At 50.7% G+C, this 20,118-nt stretch overlaps 1 protein-coding gene across 4 annotated transcripts in view; it reads left to right on the top strand.

The window, feature by feature from the left end:
• LOC134733609 (putative uncharacterized protein C2orf48) overlaps nucleotides 1-20,118 on the top strand; it is an 82,971-nt gene that overhangs the window by 56,742 nt on the left and 6,111 nt on the right. Inside the window, exon 4 of one of the 4 annotated variants that reach the window (XM_063623992.1) lies at nucleotides 17,868-19,926. The exons of 2 other annotated variants lie outside the window; for them this stretch is intronic. In XM_063623992.1, the coding sequence (XP_063480062.1) occupies nucleotides 17,868-17,870 (3 nt within the window). In that variant the 3' untranslated portion in view covers nucleotides 17,871-19,926. Of the gene's footprint in view, nucleotides 1-17,191; nucleotides 19,927-20,118 lie in introns of those variants that run through there. One more of the 4 variants, XM_063623989.1, reaches the window with a different exon arrangement.

Below are 20,118 nucleotides of genomic sequence, written 5' to 3'. Positions count from 1 at the left end.
CGAGGAACCCACTTCCACCACCCAGCAGGGGAAGACTGAAAGTATTAGAGGGCCGGTCTGGAGTCAGTCCCGCTGCGGACTTGGGCACTGCCACTCCACCCCCCCTGCTGCCACAGGCAGTACCCAAAGGTGGTGCATTCGGACCCTGAACCCCTAGCTTCATGGGTTCTAGGACCCTCCTCTCCATAGCTCAGCTTCCAACTGATGACCCCTCTCTAGAGCCAGCCTCTCTCCTCCAGCAGGAGGTAGCTCTGGCCTCTCTTGGTCTCTGACCCGCGTGTCCCTTCTGCGCTGCAGTCTCCTGGGCTCAGGGTCCTCCTTCAGACTTCTCCAGGGAGGCCACACCCTCACACAGACCTGCCCTGGGCTCCCTTCTCTGCTCTGAGCAGCCCCTAGTCTTACAGGAGCTCTGCAGAGGCCCTTCCGCTGCAGAAGAGCTTAGGTGACAAGCCAGAAGCCTCCGGTGGCCTCCTTGTTTTGCCAGCCCTCCCCCGTCGGTTCCCTGCTTTTTCTACCCAGCTTAGGTCTCAGGGGGCTGGCGTGGATGGATTTTGTCAATGACTCACTTGCCCTTTAATGATCATTGCATTTGGGAAGCCCTGGCCAGAGAGGCAAGTGTAGAAGGCGAGGTTGGAATATTCCTGTGCGTCCTCCTGGAGCTGCTGCTGTGGGGCAGGGAGACTTCTTCCTTCTGGTGGCCTCCTCTCCTCCAGCCCCTCCTTCTCACGAGGCTCTGTGAGACTGTTTTGGGCCTGGAGGCGGCAACAGCTTTCCACAGGGCTGGGTGCCGGGTGCCTCAGTGTCCCCCACTGTCCCTCCATTCTGCCCACTCCTCTGCAAACAGCCTCTGCATCACGTGTTCTTCAAGATGCCAGCTGAGCGCGCCTGCAGGAGCCTGTCCTGCTCAGGGGCGGAGGGCTCTGCTCGTGTGGGCACAGCTCTGAGGCGGTCCTTGTAGCAAACATCGCTGACTGCCTACCACACGCCAGGGGACCTCCTGGGCACCTGTCAGTCATGAATGTAACAGGTTCAGGTTACCCAAGTCCCATGCCCTAACTGGGCAGTTGCACCATGGGCAACAACAGACCCTGGGCTTCAGGATGTCCCAGCAGAGCCGCAGCAGTCACAGAGCAACCCCTCTTCACCCTGGGATGGGGCTGGGCCTCTGAGAGCAAGCATGAGATTGCAGAGCCAAAACCCAGGCTGTCAAAATGACCAGCAAGAAAGACAGTTTGGATTAATTGGCACACGGAGGTCCCTAGACATTTAGATTACGGCTGCTCCTGGGCTGGAGCGTGGAACCCAGAGACATTTCACAAATTAACATAAATCCTGTGAACCCTCTGTCCATTTCAATGCTTAATGCCAAACATAAACAAATGAAAGTCATTTCGGAATCTGTAGGAGTTTGAATAATTCAGTCCCATCATCATTTACTCCAAAACGCCTCATTTCATCTTATGAGTCATCGTTGAAAGGAAAAGAAGAGATTCTACTTGGTATTAGAACCGGGAGAACTGGAAAAGCTTCGAAGAGGAAGGAGGCTGCCAGCTTCCTGGGTGGACAAGGCTGTGGCCAGCTTCCGGGCTCAGTTGTGGACAAAGGCCTCTTGGACAGACAAGTGGCCTCTAAGCAAAGGCAGCGGTGTGACGCTGGCAGGCCTGTGTCCAACTCCTGGTCAGGCTGCTGACTGGCGGGGCTCTGGGGGTAAGGTCTTGGTCCTGCCGTGCCTCAGCCTGGCTCATCTGTGACACAGAAATGACAATTCCTACTCCCCAGCTTGTGCAGGCCCAAATGGGATGGGGTGTGTGTGTGAGGACTGGGGCCTAGGCCTGTGCGGGGCAGGTGGTGTTACTAACGTCCCCCCGCACTCCCGGGTTAGCGGTGCACTTCTCCGTCCTGCTTCACTGCTTTATGGCACATGTCCATTTCCCCAACCACTGGTGGGCCCCGGGTGGCTTGGCCGGCCTGGTGTCCCGTGCCCAGCATGGGCTCTGGCCCAAGTTAGCACTTGCTGCCTAAGTGCCTCTGCATTTTCCTCCCTCCACCTGGAGTGGGCTCAGCGGGGTTCCTGCTGGGGCTCTACGGGGGCATACAGACTTTGCCTTCTGACCAGCCCCACTGTCCTGTCCTTCCCTCCCCTGCATCCTCATCCGTCACTCCTTGGTCACAGCCGCCCCCTGACTTTCCTCCCTGCCTCCTTGGCATGGTGGGAAACATGCGAGTTCCATTTCTGGGGCTGCCTCATGCCTGACCTTGGGCGAGTTGCTTGCTAGACCTCTCGGCGTCTCTGTTCTCAGTGGTGCGGGTAACCTGGCCCTGTGCTACTGTGTGTGGGTTTACAGCCAAGGCCTGTGAGGCACGTGCCCGCCAAAACCCTCACGAAGCCACGTGGTCGTGGCTACGAGTTTAATCTAAAATTCATTCTGATCCCTCAGCCTTGGAAAAGGCACTTAGCAGGGTGGTGAGGGCCACAGGTGTGGTCTGAGCTCCTGGGGAGCTACCGAGGGCAACAGGCATGTTCTGGAAGACCCACCGTCCGAGGGGTCATGTGACAGGTGGGCTAGGTGGGCACAGAATGGGAAGAGAGGCAGTGTGGCAGCCTCTCTGCAGAGGGGGGGCTTCACAGAGGAGGCAGCGGCTCAGGTGGTCCCAGGAGGATGGATGGGGTTCGGAGGCAGAGGGTTGGACTTGGGAGGAAGGAAGGAGTGTCCCAGACAAAGTGAGCCGCGTTTACCTGGAGACCAAGGGTGGGAAGCAAGGGAGAAGAGGTTGTGGTGAGCCTCGGGTGGACCCATGTGGCAGACCTGTGAGTTGGTCCCCAACAGCCTCCTGCCTTTCTCCCTGACTGCCCAGCAGCAGTGTCCTTGGGCCTCAGGGACGCGTCGTGACTGGCTGAAGGCTGTCGTGGTGGTCCTGTGTAGGACTGGCTGCCACAGGTAAGTAGTGACCTGGCCTGGCCAATGCTGTGTTAGGAAAACCTGCTAAGGAGGCTCTGGAAAATAATTTTCCTGCTTGGACAAGACAGAGACTCATATGAGGAAATCCCTTTTGTTCCTACCCTCACTTCCAGTGTTGAACACAGTCATGCTAGAAATGGTGCCTGGTGCCACTGCAGCCATCTTGCCACCAGCAGGGCAAGGCAGAGCTGCCCGCCCAGGGACCTGCCACTGTGGGGTGGCCGAAGCAGCCCTGGCACCACAGAGCTGTTATGTGCTGTGGTCAAAAGTCCTTATTAGGTGAGCAGTTAGTCAGATGTGTGGCTTCTCACCCTGTATTTCCTCCGGCAAGACCCTGCGGCACTGCAGACCCCTGTCCTCATATGAGGCCTGAGCAGTGAGGAGCTTCAGACCCGTGGGAAGACAGAGGGCGCGGGGAGCAAAGGTGGCCAGAGAGGGGTGGGATGGGCCACGAACCCCCACCAACTGCAGGCCCATGGCCCAGCAGCAAGCTGGGGTCTCCCAGGCAGCCTTCTTGCCTTCCTTCCATGGCTCCTTGGAAAGGGCTGGGTTTCATCTCGGGGCGCAGTGGCATTAGGGATCGGCACAGACCAGCAGGAGCCCTGGGTCCAGACTGTGGCTGTTTCTGTGTTGACCAGCAGCCGGCACTGCCTGGCAGTGCCTGGGAGTGGACATTGAGGACACTGTGCCCAGGAGGTCAGTCTGCCCACCCAGGCTGTGTCCTGGCTGCTGGGTGGGGTGTGAAGAGTCCAGGACCAGCCGTTGTCCCACCCAGCAAAACCCTCTGTGTGTGGTCCCCGTGGGGAGCCGGGCTCTGGGGATGCACAGCCAGCAGCCCTGGCCTGCACAGCCATCCGGCGGAGGGAGCAGACAAGAAACAGGCAGTGACCGCACAGGGCGACGGGGCCAGGCAGTGAGGAGGCAGGGTCGCTGTGGCCAGATGCCAAACCAGAGCCGGGAGGCCAGAGGGAGGGCCGCAGCCGGGACAGGAGTGACTGATGCCAGGGCCTCAGAGTGAAGACAGGGCTGGGGCCCCCGACCCCTGATGGGAAGGAGACTGCGTGGCTGGGGTCCCCGGGAGCGCGTCCCTTTTGAGGCCACGCTCCTCAGCAGCATCTCCCTCTCTCAAGCACCAACACTGGCCTTTTGGCTGTCTGAGAAGGTGCTCCGGGGTCCAGGGGAGCCAGCTCAGCTCACCCCAGTGAGCTCCCCACACTCAGACAAGGCCTTACTCCAGGGCAGCTCGGCCTGCCCCTGCCCCTGCCCCTGCCCCTGCCACGGCGTCTCCCCAGGCCCTAGGTCTATACTCACATAACCCAGCCCCGCATGGTGCTGACTCAGTCTCTGAGCCTCACAATTGCTCCTTCAAGTGGGGACAACATCCCTGCCTCTGAGGGCTGGTGTGCGGATCGAGGGAAGTCACAGGTAGTCACAGCTCTGTGAAGGGTAACGTGAGTCCCTGGCTGGAAGGCTGGGTCTGCAGCTGCCGGCTCTGCAGGCCATCTCTGCCTCTCCCTGCCTGGCTCTCCTGGCTCTTCGTTTCGTCATGTTCCTTCTGCCCAACCAGTCCTGGGGGGACATGGAGACTCCTGGGCACAGGGGCTGCTCAAACTGGCCTGGGACAGATGGCCTCCTGCCCTGCCCCAGGCAGCACTGGGCAGCAGAAGGGCTGGAGAGCATTGAGCAAAGCCTGGAGAGAGCACACCTGTGGATGGGCATACCTGCGGGATGGGCACACCTGCAGGCTAGGAGGGAGGAGGCTGCACGTGGGCCCAGGGGAGGGTGTCACTGAGTTAAGTGGCCCCCAGTGCTCCTGGTCCTTTCAACCTTTAAGTTGAAGTCACATTTGCAATACTAAAGACCAACAAATTCTAATTTTCACTCCCATGCAGGAACTAAGTGTCTGTTACCTGCTGTCCTGCTTGTCCCATCTTAGGGTTTCCCAGGGCCCAGCAGAGCCTTTGCCATACCTTCTCTAAGGCCCAGGCTCTGGGAGGAAGGACACTCAGACTTTCAGCACTGCTGCTGGTGGACGGGGCCCCTCTCAGAGGCCCTGGGTCCTGCTGGGCCTATCTGCCTGTCTGACCACGGAAGCCTCCAATGGGGCAGGGTCCAGGTTTCCCTCCCCACAAGCACGCTCCTAAGCATGTCTGCTCTGTTGTCGTAGGTGTAGAACTCAACAATTACACCCCCCAAAGGAGGAGGAAACCCTCTTCCTTCCCCAGGGCCCATTCTGTGTCTCAGGCCCTGCCTCTCCCCTATATGTACCGCGTACATCCTTTTTGGGGCTATGCACAGACTTCAGGGGAGCCCCACCCACGGGGTGCATCTTCAGCAGGACAATCATCAGAGAACATTGTGGTCCAGGATAGGGCAGTCCTCCACTTCTGGTCCTCCAGAAGTGGACTAACTAACATCTCCTCCAAAGTCATTCTTCTTCCATGTTTACAGTGACCTCTGTGTTCTGATCCTGGGAGAAGCCCTAAGCTGAGCTCACGGGAGCTGGGAGACCCTGCTGCCAAGCTGGGTCTCAACATCTTTGGCCCATTTATTTTTTAGACAGGGTCTTGTGCTGTTGCCCAACCTGGAGTGCAGTGGTGCGCTCTTGGCTCACTGCAGCCTCAGCTTCCCTGGCTCAAGCAATCCTCCAGCCTCAACTTTCCAAGCAGCTGAGAATACAGGTGGGCACCACTATGCCTGGCTAATTTTTTGTATTTTTTGTAGAGATGGGGTTTTGCATGTTAGCCAGGCTGGTCTTGAACTCCTGAGTGTAAGAGTTGAAGAAAGAAGAAAGAAACATGAAAAGTGGCTCAACAGTCCAAGACAGGTTTATTTTGGAGAATAAACCTGAGAGGGGCTTCTGGCCGATTTCTGTCAGTAGCATTCTGTCTTATGGACTAAGGGTCTTTAAGGGTTTAGGGAGGGAGAGCTTATCGCAGGTTCGGAATGTTTCTGGTCAGAGGAGAGTTTGATTTCGGGGTAGGAATATTTCTGGTCGGAGGGGGCTTTATCTCAGGGTTGGAATGTTTCTGATTGGAGATGTCATTTGTGGTTTATGGTCATGCTGACATTAGCCATTAGGCTGATTTTTTGGGGGCTGGATTTAGGCGGTTTTTAATCAAGGGGAACTTAAAATGGTGGTGTTTGTCCAAAATGGCGATACTCCTGCTTTGTCAATCCAGACCTTATAGTTATAAAAGGATGAGGGGCGATGTGCTCTTTCTGGCTACTTCCTGCTGAGAGAGGGTTGTCGTTGTTATGGGACACTGAACGTGGTGCTGGAGTGGAAGAAGTCAATTTGTTCTGGGTAGCACTCTCTGCCTCAGAGGCCCAGAGGCAGCACCTGCTGAAACATCTAATCTTCAGCTCACAGGGCTTCAAGAAAGCACAGCTTAGGTTTTAGTGATCTCCAGCTAGAAAACAAAAAGGGAAAAAAGGAAAAGAAAAAGAAAAAATTGAACACATTATTTTTGAGACTTGTAGCCAGAAAAATTAGAATTTAATCCAAACTGTAGAAAACAATAAAAATTGAAAAACCTCAGACAAGATTAGAATTTAACAACAGATGTGCTATAGTTTTTGAAACACAATTCTCTCTCTCCAGTTTTCCATTTTTATTAAAAGACAAATCATGGGGCCAGGTGCGGTGGCTCACGCCTGTAATCCCAGCACTTTGGGAGGCCGAGGTGGGCAGATCACAAGGTCAGGAGATCAGGACCATCCTGGCTAACACAGTGAAACCCCGTCTCTGCTAAAAATACAAAAATCAGCTGGGTGTGGTGGCAGGCGCCTGTAGTCCCAGCTACTCGGGAGGCTGAGGCAGGAGAGTGGCATGACTCGGATGGTGGAGCTTGCAGTGAGCTGAGATCATGCCACTGCACTCCAGCCTGGGTGACAGAGTGAGACTCAGTCTCAAAAAAAAAAAAAAAAAAAAAAAAAAAAAAGACAAATCATGGTATGACTAGTTTGCTTTGCCAGATTTTTTTTTAGGTAAAGTTTCACTCTTGTCGCCCAGGCTGGAGTGCAATGGTGCAATCTCAGCTCACTGCAACCTCCACCTCCTGAGTTCAAGAGATTCTCCAGCCTTACTTCCTGAGTAGCTGGGATTACAGGCATGTGCCACCATGCCCAGCTAATTTTTGTATTTTTAGTGGAGATGAGGTCTCACCATGTTGGCCAGGCTGATCTCCAACTCCTGACCTCAGGTGATCCACCCATGTCAGCCTCCCAAAGTGCTGGGATTACAGATGTGAACCACCGCACCTGGCTGTGGCCAGATTATTTGTATAAAGTGCAGCAAGAATAATTATTTTTACATAGTCCTTTTAAATTGGCTTCAAAAAAACTCTGTTTCATGGAAGGAATCTGAGATAAGACCTTTTAAAAGCCAATCCCAGCCATGGAACTGCACCATCAAATACCTGTGAGTTGGGTGAACTCTTCCCCTCTTGAGGCTCCAAGATAACCTGAGGTTCCTGGCCTGTGAGAAAGTGACATTTCTTTACTTACCTCAGGTCAGAAACCTGCACAGGGACCACGCGCACAAAATATGAGGCCCACAGGGACCGCATGCACAAAATATGAGGCCCACAGGGACCATGTGCACAAAATATGAGGCCCACAGGGACCGCGTGCACAAAATATGAGGCCCGCCATCTAAGGGCTCCACTGGCTTCACAAGTTTGATTCCTTAAAGGAGAGCACACCATTCCAGTCAAAGCCTTGGTAAAACAACCAGTTCTTCCAATTGTGTCCTGCCATAAAAGAAAACAGACTTTTGGTCGGGTGCCATGGCTCACACCTGTAATCCCAGCACTTTGGGAGCCCGAGGCAAGCAGACCACCTGATGTCAGGAGTTCAAGACCAGCCTAGCCAATGTGGCGAAACCCTGTCTCTACTAAAAAACACAAAAGTTAGCTGGGCGTGGTGGTGCATGCCTGTAATCCCAGCTACTCAGGAGGCTGAGGCAGAGAGAACTGCTTGAACCTGGGAGGTGGAGGTTGCAGTGAGCCGAGATTGCACCACTGCTCTCCAGCCTGGAGGACAGAGCAAGATTCCATCTCAAAAAAAAAAAAAAAAAAAAAAGAAAGAAAGAAAACAGATTTTTATTGCACCTATGCAAATAACCGTACTGCCATAATTTAAGGATACTCACAGGTAGTTTCCAGACTCTGGAGAAAACAAGGCAGAGAGAAATAAGCATGCCTCAAATTTTGTTCATGGGAGCACACCAAACTGTCAAAAGCTGTCAGTAGCTCAAAAGAAAAGCCTCTTTGACTCTGAAAAGCAAACAAAGGACCAGCAATATTCCGAGCAAAACATCAAAAAGATCACTCCAGTCTATTAGTTCAGTTCACGCAGTCAGTTCCCGTCCTGCCTGATATCAACGAACATTCCAGCTCTTCAAGAGTCCTGAATGTCCTTCCTCTATTCTGATGTCACAATCTCCAAAGTTATCAGAAACCTGCGTTCAAGAGCACCTGTCAGAACTTTATAGCTGATCATAGAACCAGCTTCTACAGATGACCAAAACAAGACAACAATTGTTCATGGATGACAAAAAGTTTTAGGGTGGCTGCAGTTAAAGACACAATTGCCAAGGAAATCTGTTACTTACGTGGCACACAATTTTAACATAACAATTATAATTATTACTGATAATGTACACTAAAACATATCAGGATTGTAGGAGTCTCCCACAACCTTGGAACACATATCAAAAACATACCTACACAAATATAGCCCAAAGAAAGCCAAACACCATTTCGTATTTGACAATGTTTTCTGTAAAATTTTTATACCAAATAAGCCAAATTTCACCTTTACATTAGTGTACTATGAATGTTAAACCGAATTAGTAAATCCTTATAGACATATTTACTCAATTTTAATGTTTGACCACAAGGTAAGATTTTTATAGACTTTTTACAATCCTTTACAATTTTTGTTAAAGAGCAGGTTAGTGCTCTAAGAGAAACCCACTGTGATTTTATTTTAATAAAATTTAACTTACAGAAAAACTGGAGGATACCCCTTTTAGCCAATATGTTTACACACAGAACTGCCTCCAAAATCAGCCTTTCACAACTGGCCCAAACCTTCATTTTTATTTTATCCAACTGAAAAAAATCCTTCAACCTTTAAAACTTGGCAAAAATCCACATTCTCATGCCTCCCTGCAATCTTTCTACCAAAAGTATATTTTACTTTTCCTACGTACCTTGCATGTAAGGACAGTGGCTTGGAATGTTGGAGCCTTTCCTTGGAATGTTCTGGGTTTCAGCACCAAATGTAAGACTTGAAGAAGGAAGAAATAAACATGAAAAGTGGCTCAACAGTCAAAGACAGATTTATTTTGGAGAATAAACCTGAGAGGGGCTTCTGGCCGATTTCTGTCAGGAGCACTCTCTCTTATAGACTAAGGGTATTTACGGGTTTAGGGAGGGAGAGCTTATCACAGGTTCAGAATGTTTCTGGTTGGAGGAGAGTTTTATTGTGGGGTGAGAAGGTTTCTGGTAGGCAGGGAAGTTATCTCAGGTTGGCATTTTTCTGGTTGGAGACAGGTTTATCTCAGGGTTGGAATGTGTCTGGTTGGAGGTGTCATTTATGGTTTATGATCATGCTGACATTAGCCATTAGGCTGCTGTTTTCGGGGTGGATTTAGGTGGTTTTTAATCAAGAGGAACTTAAAATGGCAGTGTTTGTCCAAGATGGTGTTCTCTTGCTCTGTCACTGAGCTCAAGCGATCTGCCTGCCTCAGCCTCCCAAAGTGCTGGGATTACAGGCGTGAGGCACTGTTCCCAGCCGTTGGCCCATTTTCTAAAGCCACGTCTTCCTCTGAGACCATCCAGAGCAACACAGATTCTCCACCTCCTCTTTTTCTAAGCTCTTGCTGCAAATGCTGGAGAAAGAACAGCGACTGTTCAGGCTGCAGCTTGGCCAAAAGGCCAGTGAGGGAGAAGTAATTACCCTGGCAATGACAGGCGTTCCATCCTTTCTTCTCCCCTGGAAATATCAGCCATCCATCAGCCAGGGCCAAACACCCACCCACATCTGGCTCGGAAAATAGTGATGCACCAGGAAGCAGCCGTTTTCGAGAGAAGCCAGCCCTCTGTCATTTACTAGCTTATTCTCTCATTCATTCAACACTCATGTGTTTATCATACCATCCCAGGGGCGGTGTGGCTTAAGGATGGGTCTGGGGCTGGCTTGGCTGCTCCTGTTTCCTGACTGCCACCCACTAGCTGTGTGACCTCAAGCAAGCTGCTTAACCTCCCATGCCTTGGTTTCCTCAACTGTTAAGTGGGAGGTAATAATAGTGGCACCTATGCATAGATTGTTCCTGAGGGGTAAATGAATTAATACATGTGAGGGTTGGCCAGGCACGGTGGCTCACGCCTGTAATCCCAGCACTTTGGGAGGCTGAGGTGGGCAGATCACAAGGTCAGGAGTTCGAGGCCAGCCTGGCCAATATGGTGAAACCCCATCTCTCTACTAAAAGTACAAAAATTAGCCAGGCGTGGTGGCGTGAGTCTGTAATTGCAGCTAGTCAGAAAGCTGAGGCAGAAGAACCTCCTGGGAGGCGGAGGTTGCAGTGAGCTGAGATTGCGCCATTGCACTCCAGCCTGGGTGACAGAGCGAGACTCTGTCTCACAAAAATACATACATACATACATACATACATACATACGTACATACATACATACATGTGAAGGTCTACCAGACATGGAGTCCGGCTCCACCTTGACCAAGGAGACGGGGCTTACGGTTAAGTCAAACCCTCAGGCTCTTTCTCCAGAGAATTTGAACTCTGAGCCTTGGGCTGATGACACAAAGACTCAAATGGTGGCTGTGCCTTTCTCCCCCAAGTGCACCCCCAGAGACTGCTGGTACTTCCTGCTAGCTGGATCCCTGGAGCTGCTTGGTCCCTGTTCTAGGTGAGGCCATTCAGCAGTCCTTGTGATTTTCTGAGCATGCCTTAGCCTTCCAGCATACTCCTCTCTTCCCCTAAAATTAGCCAAGATTGGGTTTCTGTTGCTTGCATCCCAACTACCCTCATTGAGACAGAGCCCCTGTGCTTGAGACAAGCAGAAGATAGACTTCTTTCACCTGGGGCCTGGCTTCGTCCAACAGCAGAGCCCAACCTCCAGGGGAGACTGACCTGTGATGGGCCTGGGAGCCCACAAAAAGGCCCCATCTAGCCTGTGGGATCAGAGGAGGCTTCTTGGAGGAGGTGATGCTGGGCGAGTGTTAAAGGATACCTAGGCATCAGCTAGGTGAAGAGAGCAGGGAAGGAGACTCCATGGAGACGAATGTGTGAGAAAATGGGGAGGAGAGGGAGGAACAGTTGGTGGGCAGCTGCCACTCTGTCCACTGGCAGAGGAGCAGCCAAGTCTCTGATGGAGCCCACCGGAGCAGCCTAACTGGCTTCTGTGGTCGCTGGCTATGACCCCGCCAGCTCTGCTCAGCGCTGTGCCCAGCCCTGGGTGCAGGGAATTGCGGTTTGCTCTCATGGAGCTGCTAGCTGGGAGCAGCCGAGGCCATTAGGGACAGGACGCTAATGCATCGGCGCCCCATTGATTCTGTCTGGCTTTTGTGAACACGTCTGCACTGACTAATTTGTTTAATTACTCATTGCCGCATCCGTTCTCAATTGCACTATGCAGATACGTAGTCTGTGGCTGGGAGCCAAGCCTCAGGGTCCCTTTTCCTCTTCCAAGATGGGTGGCACTGAACTCTGAGGCCACGGCCCCTCCTGATGTGGTCAGAGATGTCGTCATGTGCCACTAACATTGAACAGGCATCGCCAAGACCAGCCAGGTGCAGACCTTGGGTGGGTCCTGTGGGGTCCTACAGGAAGCATAGGCCTGGTCCCCGGTGGTCCCCATGAGTATGGCTCTAAAACAGCCGAGGCATAGTGTGAGCAAAGTCAAACGCAGTGGTTAGAAGCAACCCCACGTGGTCTGCTTCAAATCCAGCAAACTTTTGTTTTCAACGCCCAGCTCCCTATGGCTTCTTTGTCCTTACCGTCTCTTCAGAATCTGTCTGCTTCACCCTGAATCTTGTCTATTGTCCTGGCTAGTTCAGCTGGCGGCCAGGAGTCAGAGACCCAGAGAAATGAGGAGGGGGCGTGGAGCAGGGGCTGAGGCCTGAGCTGTGAGGGGGGCTCAGTATTGACAATTAGTGAACCATCCCCTGGGGAGTCAGCTTGAATGGGGCCTGTGATATCTGCGGCCACTTCCCTCCGTATGTCCCACTCAGCATCCTCCCCAGGTCAGAACACGTTTTGGGGCAGAACCCAGAGTTTTCTCATCACTTTCAGACTCAAGTCCAGCTTACTGGGGCTTATGAAGACTTCCACCTCATATTGGATGAATGATTCTCTTCTCCATTCCCTCTGATGCTCGTGGACACTCGGAGGTGGGGGAAGGCTCTATTTTACTTTTCTGGTTCTAGTTTCTCAGGGGATGAGGCAGGAGGAGAGACATGGAAAGGGAGAGAGACACCTTCCATTTCAAGGAATATGCGGTTTGGATGTCTGAAAAAGATTTATGGCAGAGACGCTGGATGGAAAACAAACACACAGTTTGAGAGGGTCCTTTTTATTTTTATTTTATTTTATTTATTTATTTTTTTGAGATGGAGTCTTGCTGTGTCACCCAGGCTGGAGGGCAATGGTGCAATCTCTGCTCACTGCAACCTCTGCCTCCTGGTTTCAAGTGATTCTCCTGTCTCAGCCTCTGGAGTAGCTGGGACTACAGGCACCCGCCACCACCCTTGGATAATTTTTGTATTTTTAGTGGGTGGAGACAAGGTTTTCACCATGTTGACCAGGCTGGTCTGGAACTCCTGACCTCATATGATCCTCCCGCCTTGGCTTCCCAAAGTTCTGGGATTACAGGCATGAGCCACTGTGCCTGGCCAAGAGAGTGTCTGGGAGGCCAAAGCGGGAGGATTATGAGGTCAGGAGATCGAGACCATCCTGGCTAACATGGTGAAACCCTGTCTCTACTAAAAATACAAAAAATTAGCCAGGCATGGTGGCGGGCGCCTGTAGTTCCAGCTACTCGAGAGGCTGAGGAAGGAGAATGGCAAGAACCCGGGAGGCAGAGCTTTCAGTGAGCCAAGATCGTGCCACTGAGCTCCAGCCTAGGCAACAGAGCGAGACTCGGTCTCAAAAAAAAAAAAAAAAAAAAAAAAATGTTAAACACACGTCTAACCTATGACCCAGAAACTTCAGTTCTGGGTATTTATGCACAAGAAATGAAAATGTATATATCTGCATAAAAAGACTTGTATAAGATTTTTCATAATAGTTGTATTCACCATAACTAAAAATATAAGCCACCTAAACATCTATTATGTGAAGGAGTACCCATGGAATGTATAGCTTGGATACTACTCAGCAATAAGAGAAGTATGAACAAGAGGTAGAATGCAGTTCAGAGACAAACACATGAAAAACACAAAAGAGAGGCAAAAAAAGGTGGCAGTGGAATGAGAAATTCTGACACATGCTTAACCGGAGTTCGAGAAGAAGATAACACAGTGAAGGGGACATGTGATAGTCAAAGGCAGGCCCCAGTCCTCATCAGGAACCATAACAATTCTCAGAGAGAATAAATGAACAGAAATCCATATTTAGATCCATCAGAGTGAAACTGCAGAACACCAAAGACAACAAGAAGATTTTAAAAGAAGCAAGTACAAGAGAGATTACCCTCAGAACACCAGCAACAGATTGACAGTTGACTTCACAACAGCAATAATGGAAGACACAGAGCTGGATACACAAAGGAAATTACTAGAATCTAGAATCCAAAAGATTCTTGAAGGATGAGGGCAAAATAAAGCCATTTTCGGATACACAAAAGCTGAGAGCAGTTATTGCAGAGACTCTCACTAAAGGGGCTCCACACCAATGCATTTCAGGAAGAAGGAAAGAGGTTTCAGACGGAAGGTCTGTGTGCAGAGGGAATGGCCGTCTCAGAGGCGACTCAAACTCAGTATGTCCAGAACGAACTCACAATCTGCTCTCCCAGCCCCGCGCCTCCTGGGGCTTTGGCCTGTGGATGATGACCACAATCACTCGGGCCAGAAACATAGACATCATCTGGACACCCCTTCTCCCTCACCTCCCCCATATCCAATCACCCCCAGTCCTGTCATCTTTGCCTCCTAATCTCTTTCAACTCTGCCCTTTTCTCTCCATCTCCATGGCCACCCAGCTGCCACTGCATTTTGCTCACCACCTGCAATTGGCCTTCCGGCCCCTGAACCCCTCTGATCTGCTCAGCCCGCTCTCCACACTGAACCTGAGGCTCTCTCTTTGAATGGCAATCTGATAAAGTCTCCCCTCTGTTTAAAACATGAAATGGTATCCCACTACCCTGGGGATAAAAACAAAAACGTTTAAGAGGTTAGAGAGGTCTTCATGGCTCGGTCCCTGCCCACCTCTCAGACTCACCTCCCACCCCAACTTCTCTGGACTCTTTTGGCCCCTCGTGGGTGCCATCTTTTTTGCCCACATAGACTCTTGTCCATGCTGTTTTCACTATAGAGTGGATCCTTCCCTTCTTTGTTTGTCTAATTCATGACACTTATCGTTTAGTTCATTTGGCACTTCCTCCAGGAAGCCTGCCTTGACCTCCCTGACTACATCAGCTCTCCCCCATTAAATGTTCCCCTCGTGCCATGGTCCCCTCATCTGTGACATTGATCACATGAGCAATTTCACATTTATTCATGTAGCTAGTTATGGTCTGGATCCTCCTTTGGATTTTAAGTTCCTATAGGTAAAATCCTTCCTCTCTTTTGGCCCCTGAGATATCTCCAGGACTACCATGGACACGCAGTAAACATCCACCAGTTGTTGAATTTATGAGTGAGTGAGTGGTGCCTGCCACCCTAGAATTTCCCTTATTTGAAATTCTAGAATAAGCAGATTCACTTCTTTTTCACATCCATGTGAATTTTTGTTCTTGTATAAACGAATTGTAAGAGCCATAAGAAATAATTGAAGAAAGAAGGAATTGGGAATTGGGAAGAGAAAATAGAGAAAAACAATAGAGGCAGAGCAGGGGCTTTTTGCAGTGATGCTTGGGGAGAAGAAGGAAGCCGTAGGGACAGCAAGTGGGTAGATGGCAGGTGATTGGCACCAGGTTATCCAGAGCAGAGCTGAGACCACCCAGTCCTAAGGGGAAGGGGCTGGGAAGGAAGCCACTCAGCTCTGCCAAGCAGATTAAATACAGATCAACAAGAGCCTTTCCCATTTTGAAAATGTACATTGCTCTGTGTCGCTGGGACTGCAGTGAGACCCAGGAGGCAGGAATAAACAATTCTGAGTCATAAAATCATTAAGGCATCAAACATTTGGATCCATGAGCAGACACAAAAGAATATGCTTCCTATACACATGTTAAAAGCCTAACTCTTTTGACAAGGATCTCACCGAATCTCTTGGGCAGAAGGATTCTGTAATGGAAAGTAATTGCACGCCACTCATCTTTGTTAATTTAAGATGAGTAAAGGGTTATTGATTCACTCTTTGTTTCATGAGCTGTTTTCATGTTGAATTTCAGTGAACAAAAATATTTTTAATAAGGATTTCATGGGCTCACTTGGCATCTTTCTCTCCCAAGCTGCAAAGCTATAGATCTAACTGCCAGCTGGACAAACCCAACTCATCTCCAGCCATGGCCCCTCCTGATGTGAGCCTATCTCACGTGCTGGTACCACAGTCCACCCAGTGCCAAGCCAGACACTCACGTATCACCCTGCATGGCCTCTGCAGCCCCTCACCCATCCAACAGATGCCCCATCCCTGTGCCTGCTAACTCCCTCCCTCCTCTCCAGCTCAAGGCCTCCCTCCCATGCACTGGATCCTGCCAGTTCAGACCTGTCCTGGCTCCTGCCTGCCTGGTGGCCAAATTGGCCTCCCCAGTCAGTCCCTGCTGCAGAAAGTGGTTTCTTTCTTTTTTTCTTTTTTGAGATGGAGTCTTATTCCATCGCTTAGGGCCTGGAGTGCAATGGTGCAATCTTGGCTCACTGCAATCTCTGCCTCCTGGGTTCAAGCAATTCTTTTGCCTCATTCCCCTGAGTAGCTGGGATTACAGGCATGCACCACAATGCGTGGCTAATTTTGGTATTTTTAGTAGAGGCGGGGTTTCACCATGTTGGCCAGGCTGGTCTTGAACTCCTGACCTCAAGTGATCCACTGACCTTGGTCTCCCAAAGTGCTGGGATTACCCCTGTGAGCCGCCGCGCCCTGCCTGGAAAGTGGTTTCTATAGTAGAAAGCCGGGGGTGCTGCTCTCCTGCCCCACACACCTCAGCACCTCCGTGTGGCTTCCTGTGGAGTAGACACTTTTGTTTTGTCTGCCCAGTCTCCTCTTTTCTTGTGGGAATATGCTTCTGGAATATTCATCTGGAAAACCCTCTCCTTTTGATAACTGTCTTTGCCTCCCTGGAACTGCAGCTGATGTGCGTGCGTGCATGTGTGTGTGCATGTGTGTGTGTGTGTGTGTTGGGATCGGCTTCCAAATCTTCCTACTGGGGGAATGCCCATTATCCATTAGATGCCACTCAATGGGAGGCGGTGCCCCACCCATCCATGGAGACCTAAGGGGCTTAATAGACCCTCCCTGCATAGCCAGAGACAGATACAATCTGGGCTCAGTGAATCGGTGCTTTGACTGCTCTCATGGTAGCTGAGAGCTTATTCCCAGAATGGTGAAGGTGGCAAAGAGTCCCCGTAGCTGGTGTTGTTGGCTGCCATCACCCCTTTTATCCAGGGGCACAGCTGAAATCTGTGCCACTTGGCTTTGCTGGCCAAGTGGGATAAATCTGCCCCAGGTTCCGTGCTGTCCCCATTCCTGATCCTGCTGACCGGCAGCCCAGAGTCCTTCTCCAGACTTCCTGTAACTCTCTCCCCAAGCCAATGCCCATCCTCGGGTGAACAAGGGCCCCTCCTCGTGGCCCATGGTGCCTGGCTTGCCTTGGCCCCAGTCCTCCTCCCTGTGCCGAAATCATCTCTCTGCGGATCTTTCTCCCTCATGGACTCCAACCTCCTTGTGGGCAGGGACCAGCCCTTGGCCACGTTCTGGCTCCCTAGTGCCCAGTATGTGTTTGATGAATTTGGGGGCATGGGTTGGATGATCTCAGTTCAGTTACCAAATCTTTCTTTCCAGTCCAATCAGTCTTCCAGGATCTCAACCGGTTCTCTCACTGCAGAGTCTGGAGAAGCCCAGCCCTCAGTGTGAAGTGAGAGCCACCGTGGTGCTCACAGCAAGGCACCCAGAGTCCCTTCCGGGCAGGGACACCCCTGGAGCGACCCTGTTTCAGTATGAAGTTATCTGGGTGGGAACTCAGCAAGCATGTACAGAGGGCCCTGGGCTCTAAGCTTCAGCATATCCTTTCACTGAATTCCACACAGCCTTGCTGAGCAGGTGGGCCCACCATTCTCAGACCCCCAGGGCCCCACAGACAGCAGATGTGCTGCTTTTAACCACACCCACTGCCTCTCATGCCAGAGTGGGGGAAATGGAACCTGCAAAGCGTGTAGGCCAGGGAGGGTGGGAAACTGGGGTGATGTGAGCCCATGGGGTGGAGCACTGTGGACTGAATGCCTGTGTCCCTGGGATTCATATGTTGAACCCCTAACTCCCAATGTGATGGTGTCAGGAGGTGGAGCCTTTGGGAGGTGGTTAGGCCATGAGGGTGGAGACCCATGCTGGAGTTGGTGCCTTTATGGTTCTCTCATGTGAGGACAGAGGGCAGCCATCTACAAGCCAGGAAGAGAGGCCTCACCAGACACCAAACCTGCCGGCACTTTGCTGTGAGATTTCCAGCCCCCAGAGCTGTGAGAAATAAATTTCTGTTGTTTAAGACACTCAATATTTTGTTACAGTAGCCCGAGCTGACGGAGCAGATATTCATATGGAAAGTGAACTTTGATCTCTACTTCATGCCATACAGAAAAGCCAATTCCAGATTGACTGTAGATACAGATTGGCAAAGCAAGACAGTACAGTTTCCAGAAAGAAACAGGAAAATGTCTTCATGCAGTGGTCAAATATTTCCTAGAGAGGACACAAAAAGCACTAACTACAAAATAAACAATGATAAATTGGACTGCATTAAAATTAAGAACATCTGTTTAACAAAAGACCCCATGAAGAGCGTGAGAAGCCAGAGCACAGAGTGGGAGGAGAAATCTGACCTGAGATGGGAAATTAGAATATGAAGAACTCCTTCAAGTCAGCAAGAAGACAGGCATGCCAAGAGTAGGACGGGCAAACGACCTCAACAGACACTTTACAAAGGCGATATCCAGGCCAGGTGCAGTGGCTCATGCCTGTAATCCCAGCACTTTGGGAGGCCGAGGCTGGTGGATCACCTGGGATCAGGAGTCCAAGATCAGCCTGGCCAACATGTCGAAATGCCATCTCTACTAAAAATACAAAAATTTGCTGGGCTTGGTGGCGTGCGCTTGTAATCCCAGCTACATGGGAAGTGGAGGTGGGAGAATTTCTTGAACCTGGGAGGCAGACGTTGCAGTGAGCTGAGATCATGCCACTGCACTCCAGCCTGGGGGATAGAGTGAGACTCTGTATCAAAAAAAAAAAAAAAAAAAAAAAGATATACACATAAGAGAATATTCAACTTTATTAATCACTGGGGAAATACAAATTAAAGCCAAAGTGAAACAACACTCCTTACCCCTAGGAATGGCTAAAGTTAAAAAGATGGGAATACCCATGACAGGAGGGATTTGAAACAACTGCAACTCCCATACGCTGCTGGTAGGAAGTAGGAGGCAGGCCTCCATTCCAGAGGAGGGGCTCAGATGCCACACACCGAATTGAGGACTAGCTAGAAAAGGGATGGCTGGAAGCAGCTTTCCATAAGACACACCCACAAATGTGCCACGTCAGTTTACCATTGCCATGGCAACACCCAGAAGTTAATGCCCCTTTCCATGGCAAAGACCTGATGACCCAGAAGCTACCATCCTTTTCCTAGAAATTTCTGAATAATCCACCTCTTAATTTGCATGTAATTAAAAGTGGCAATCAATCTGACTGCACACTGCCTCTGAGCTGCTGCTCTGGGCACACTGCCTATGGGGTAACCCTGCCCCACAGGGAGCAGCCCTTCTGCTGCTGCTGTGCATGGCCACTTCCGTAAAAGCTGCTAACTTCATTGGCTCACCCTTACCTTCTTTCTTGGGTGAAGCCACAAACCCTCCTGGGGTAAGCCCCAATTTTGGGGCTCGCCTGCCCTGCATCAGTGGGAGTTTCTGGCAGTATAAGTTAAGCTGGATACAAGTATTCTCCATGATGTGACCTCTAGGCAGCATATAATCAATTAAAATGCATACATAAGTTACCAAAAGACGTGTACAAGAATGTTCCTAGCAGCCTATTCATAACAGCCAGAACTGGGAGTACTCTGGATGTTACCAAGAGGAGAATGGGTAAGTCGATTGTGGTATATTCATGTAATGGAATACTCCACAATGAGAGCAAACGAACCACACCTTCATGCAACAGTGTGGATGGCAATTCGAGTTCAAAAATAGGCACCATTAGTTGGTCATATTAGAAATAAGTCTATGCTGGCCAGGCATGGTGGCTCACAACTGTAATCCCAGCACTTTGGAAGGCCGAGGCAGGTGGATCACTTGAGCCCAAGAGTTTGAGATCAGTCTGGGCAACATGAGGAAACCCTGTGTCTACAAAAATACAAAAATTAGCTAGGCATAGTGGCACATGCCTGTAGTCCCAGGGAGGGAGGCTGAGGTGGGAGGATCGCTTGAGCCCGGGAGGTGGAGGTTGCAGTGAGCGAAGATTGTGTCACTGCACTCCAGCCTGGGTGACAGAGTGAGAACCTGTCAGAAAAGAAAAAGAGAAGAAAGAAAGAAAAGAAGAAACGAAGGAGGGAAGGAAGGAAAAGAAAAGGAAAAAAGAAAGAAAGGAAGGAAGGAAAGAAGGAAGGAAGGGAGGGAGGGGAGGGGAAGGGAGGGAGGGGAGGGGAGGGGAAGAGAGGGGAGGGGAGGGGAAGAGAGGGGAGGGGCGGGAAAAGATAAGAAAGGAAAAGACATAAGGTTGTGTTGGCCGGGGGCAGTGGCTCACGTCTGTAATCCCAGCACTTTGGGA

The sequence above is a fragment of the Symphalangus syndactylus genome, chromosome 18 (assembly GCF_028878055.3).
Source record: "Symphalangus syndactylus isolate Jambi chromosome 18, NHGRI_mSymSyn1-v2.1_pri, whole genome shotgun sequence".
NCBI lineage: Eukaryota > Metazoa > Chordata > Mammalia > Primates > Hylobatidae > Symphalangus > Symphalangus syndactylus.
The sequence above is the reverse complement of the archived record's forward strand: the minus strand, read 5'-3'. Positions and strand labels throughout refer to the sequence as shown.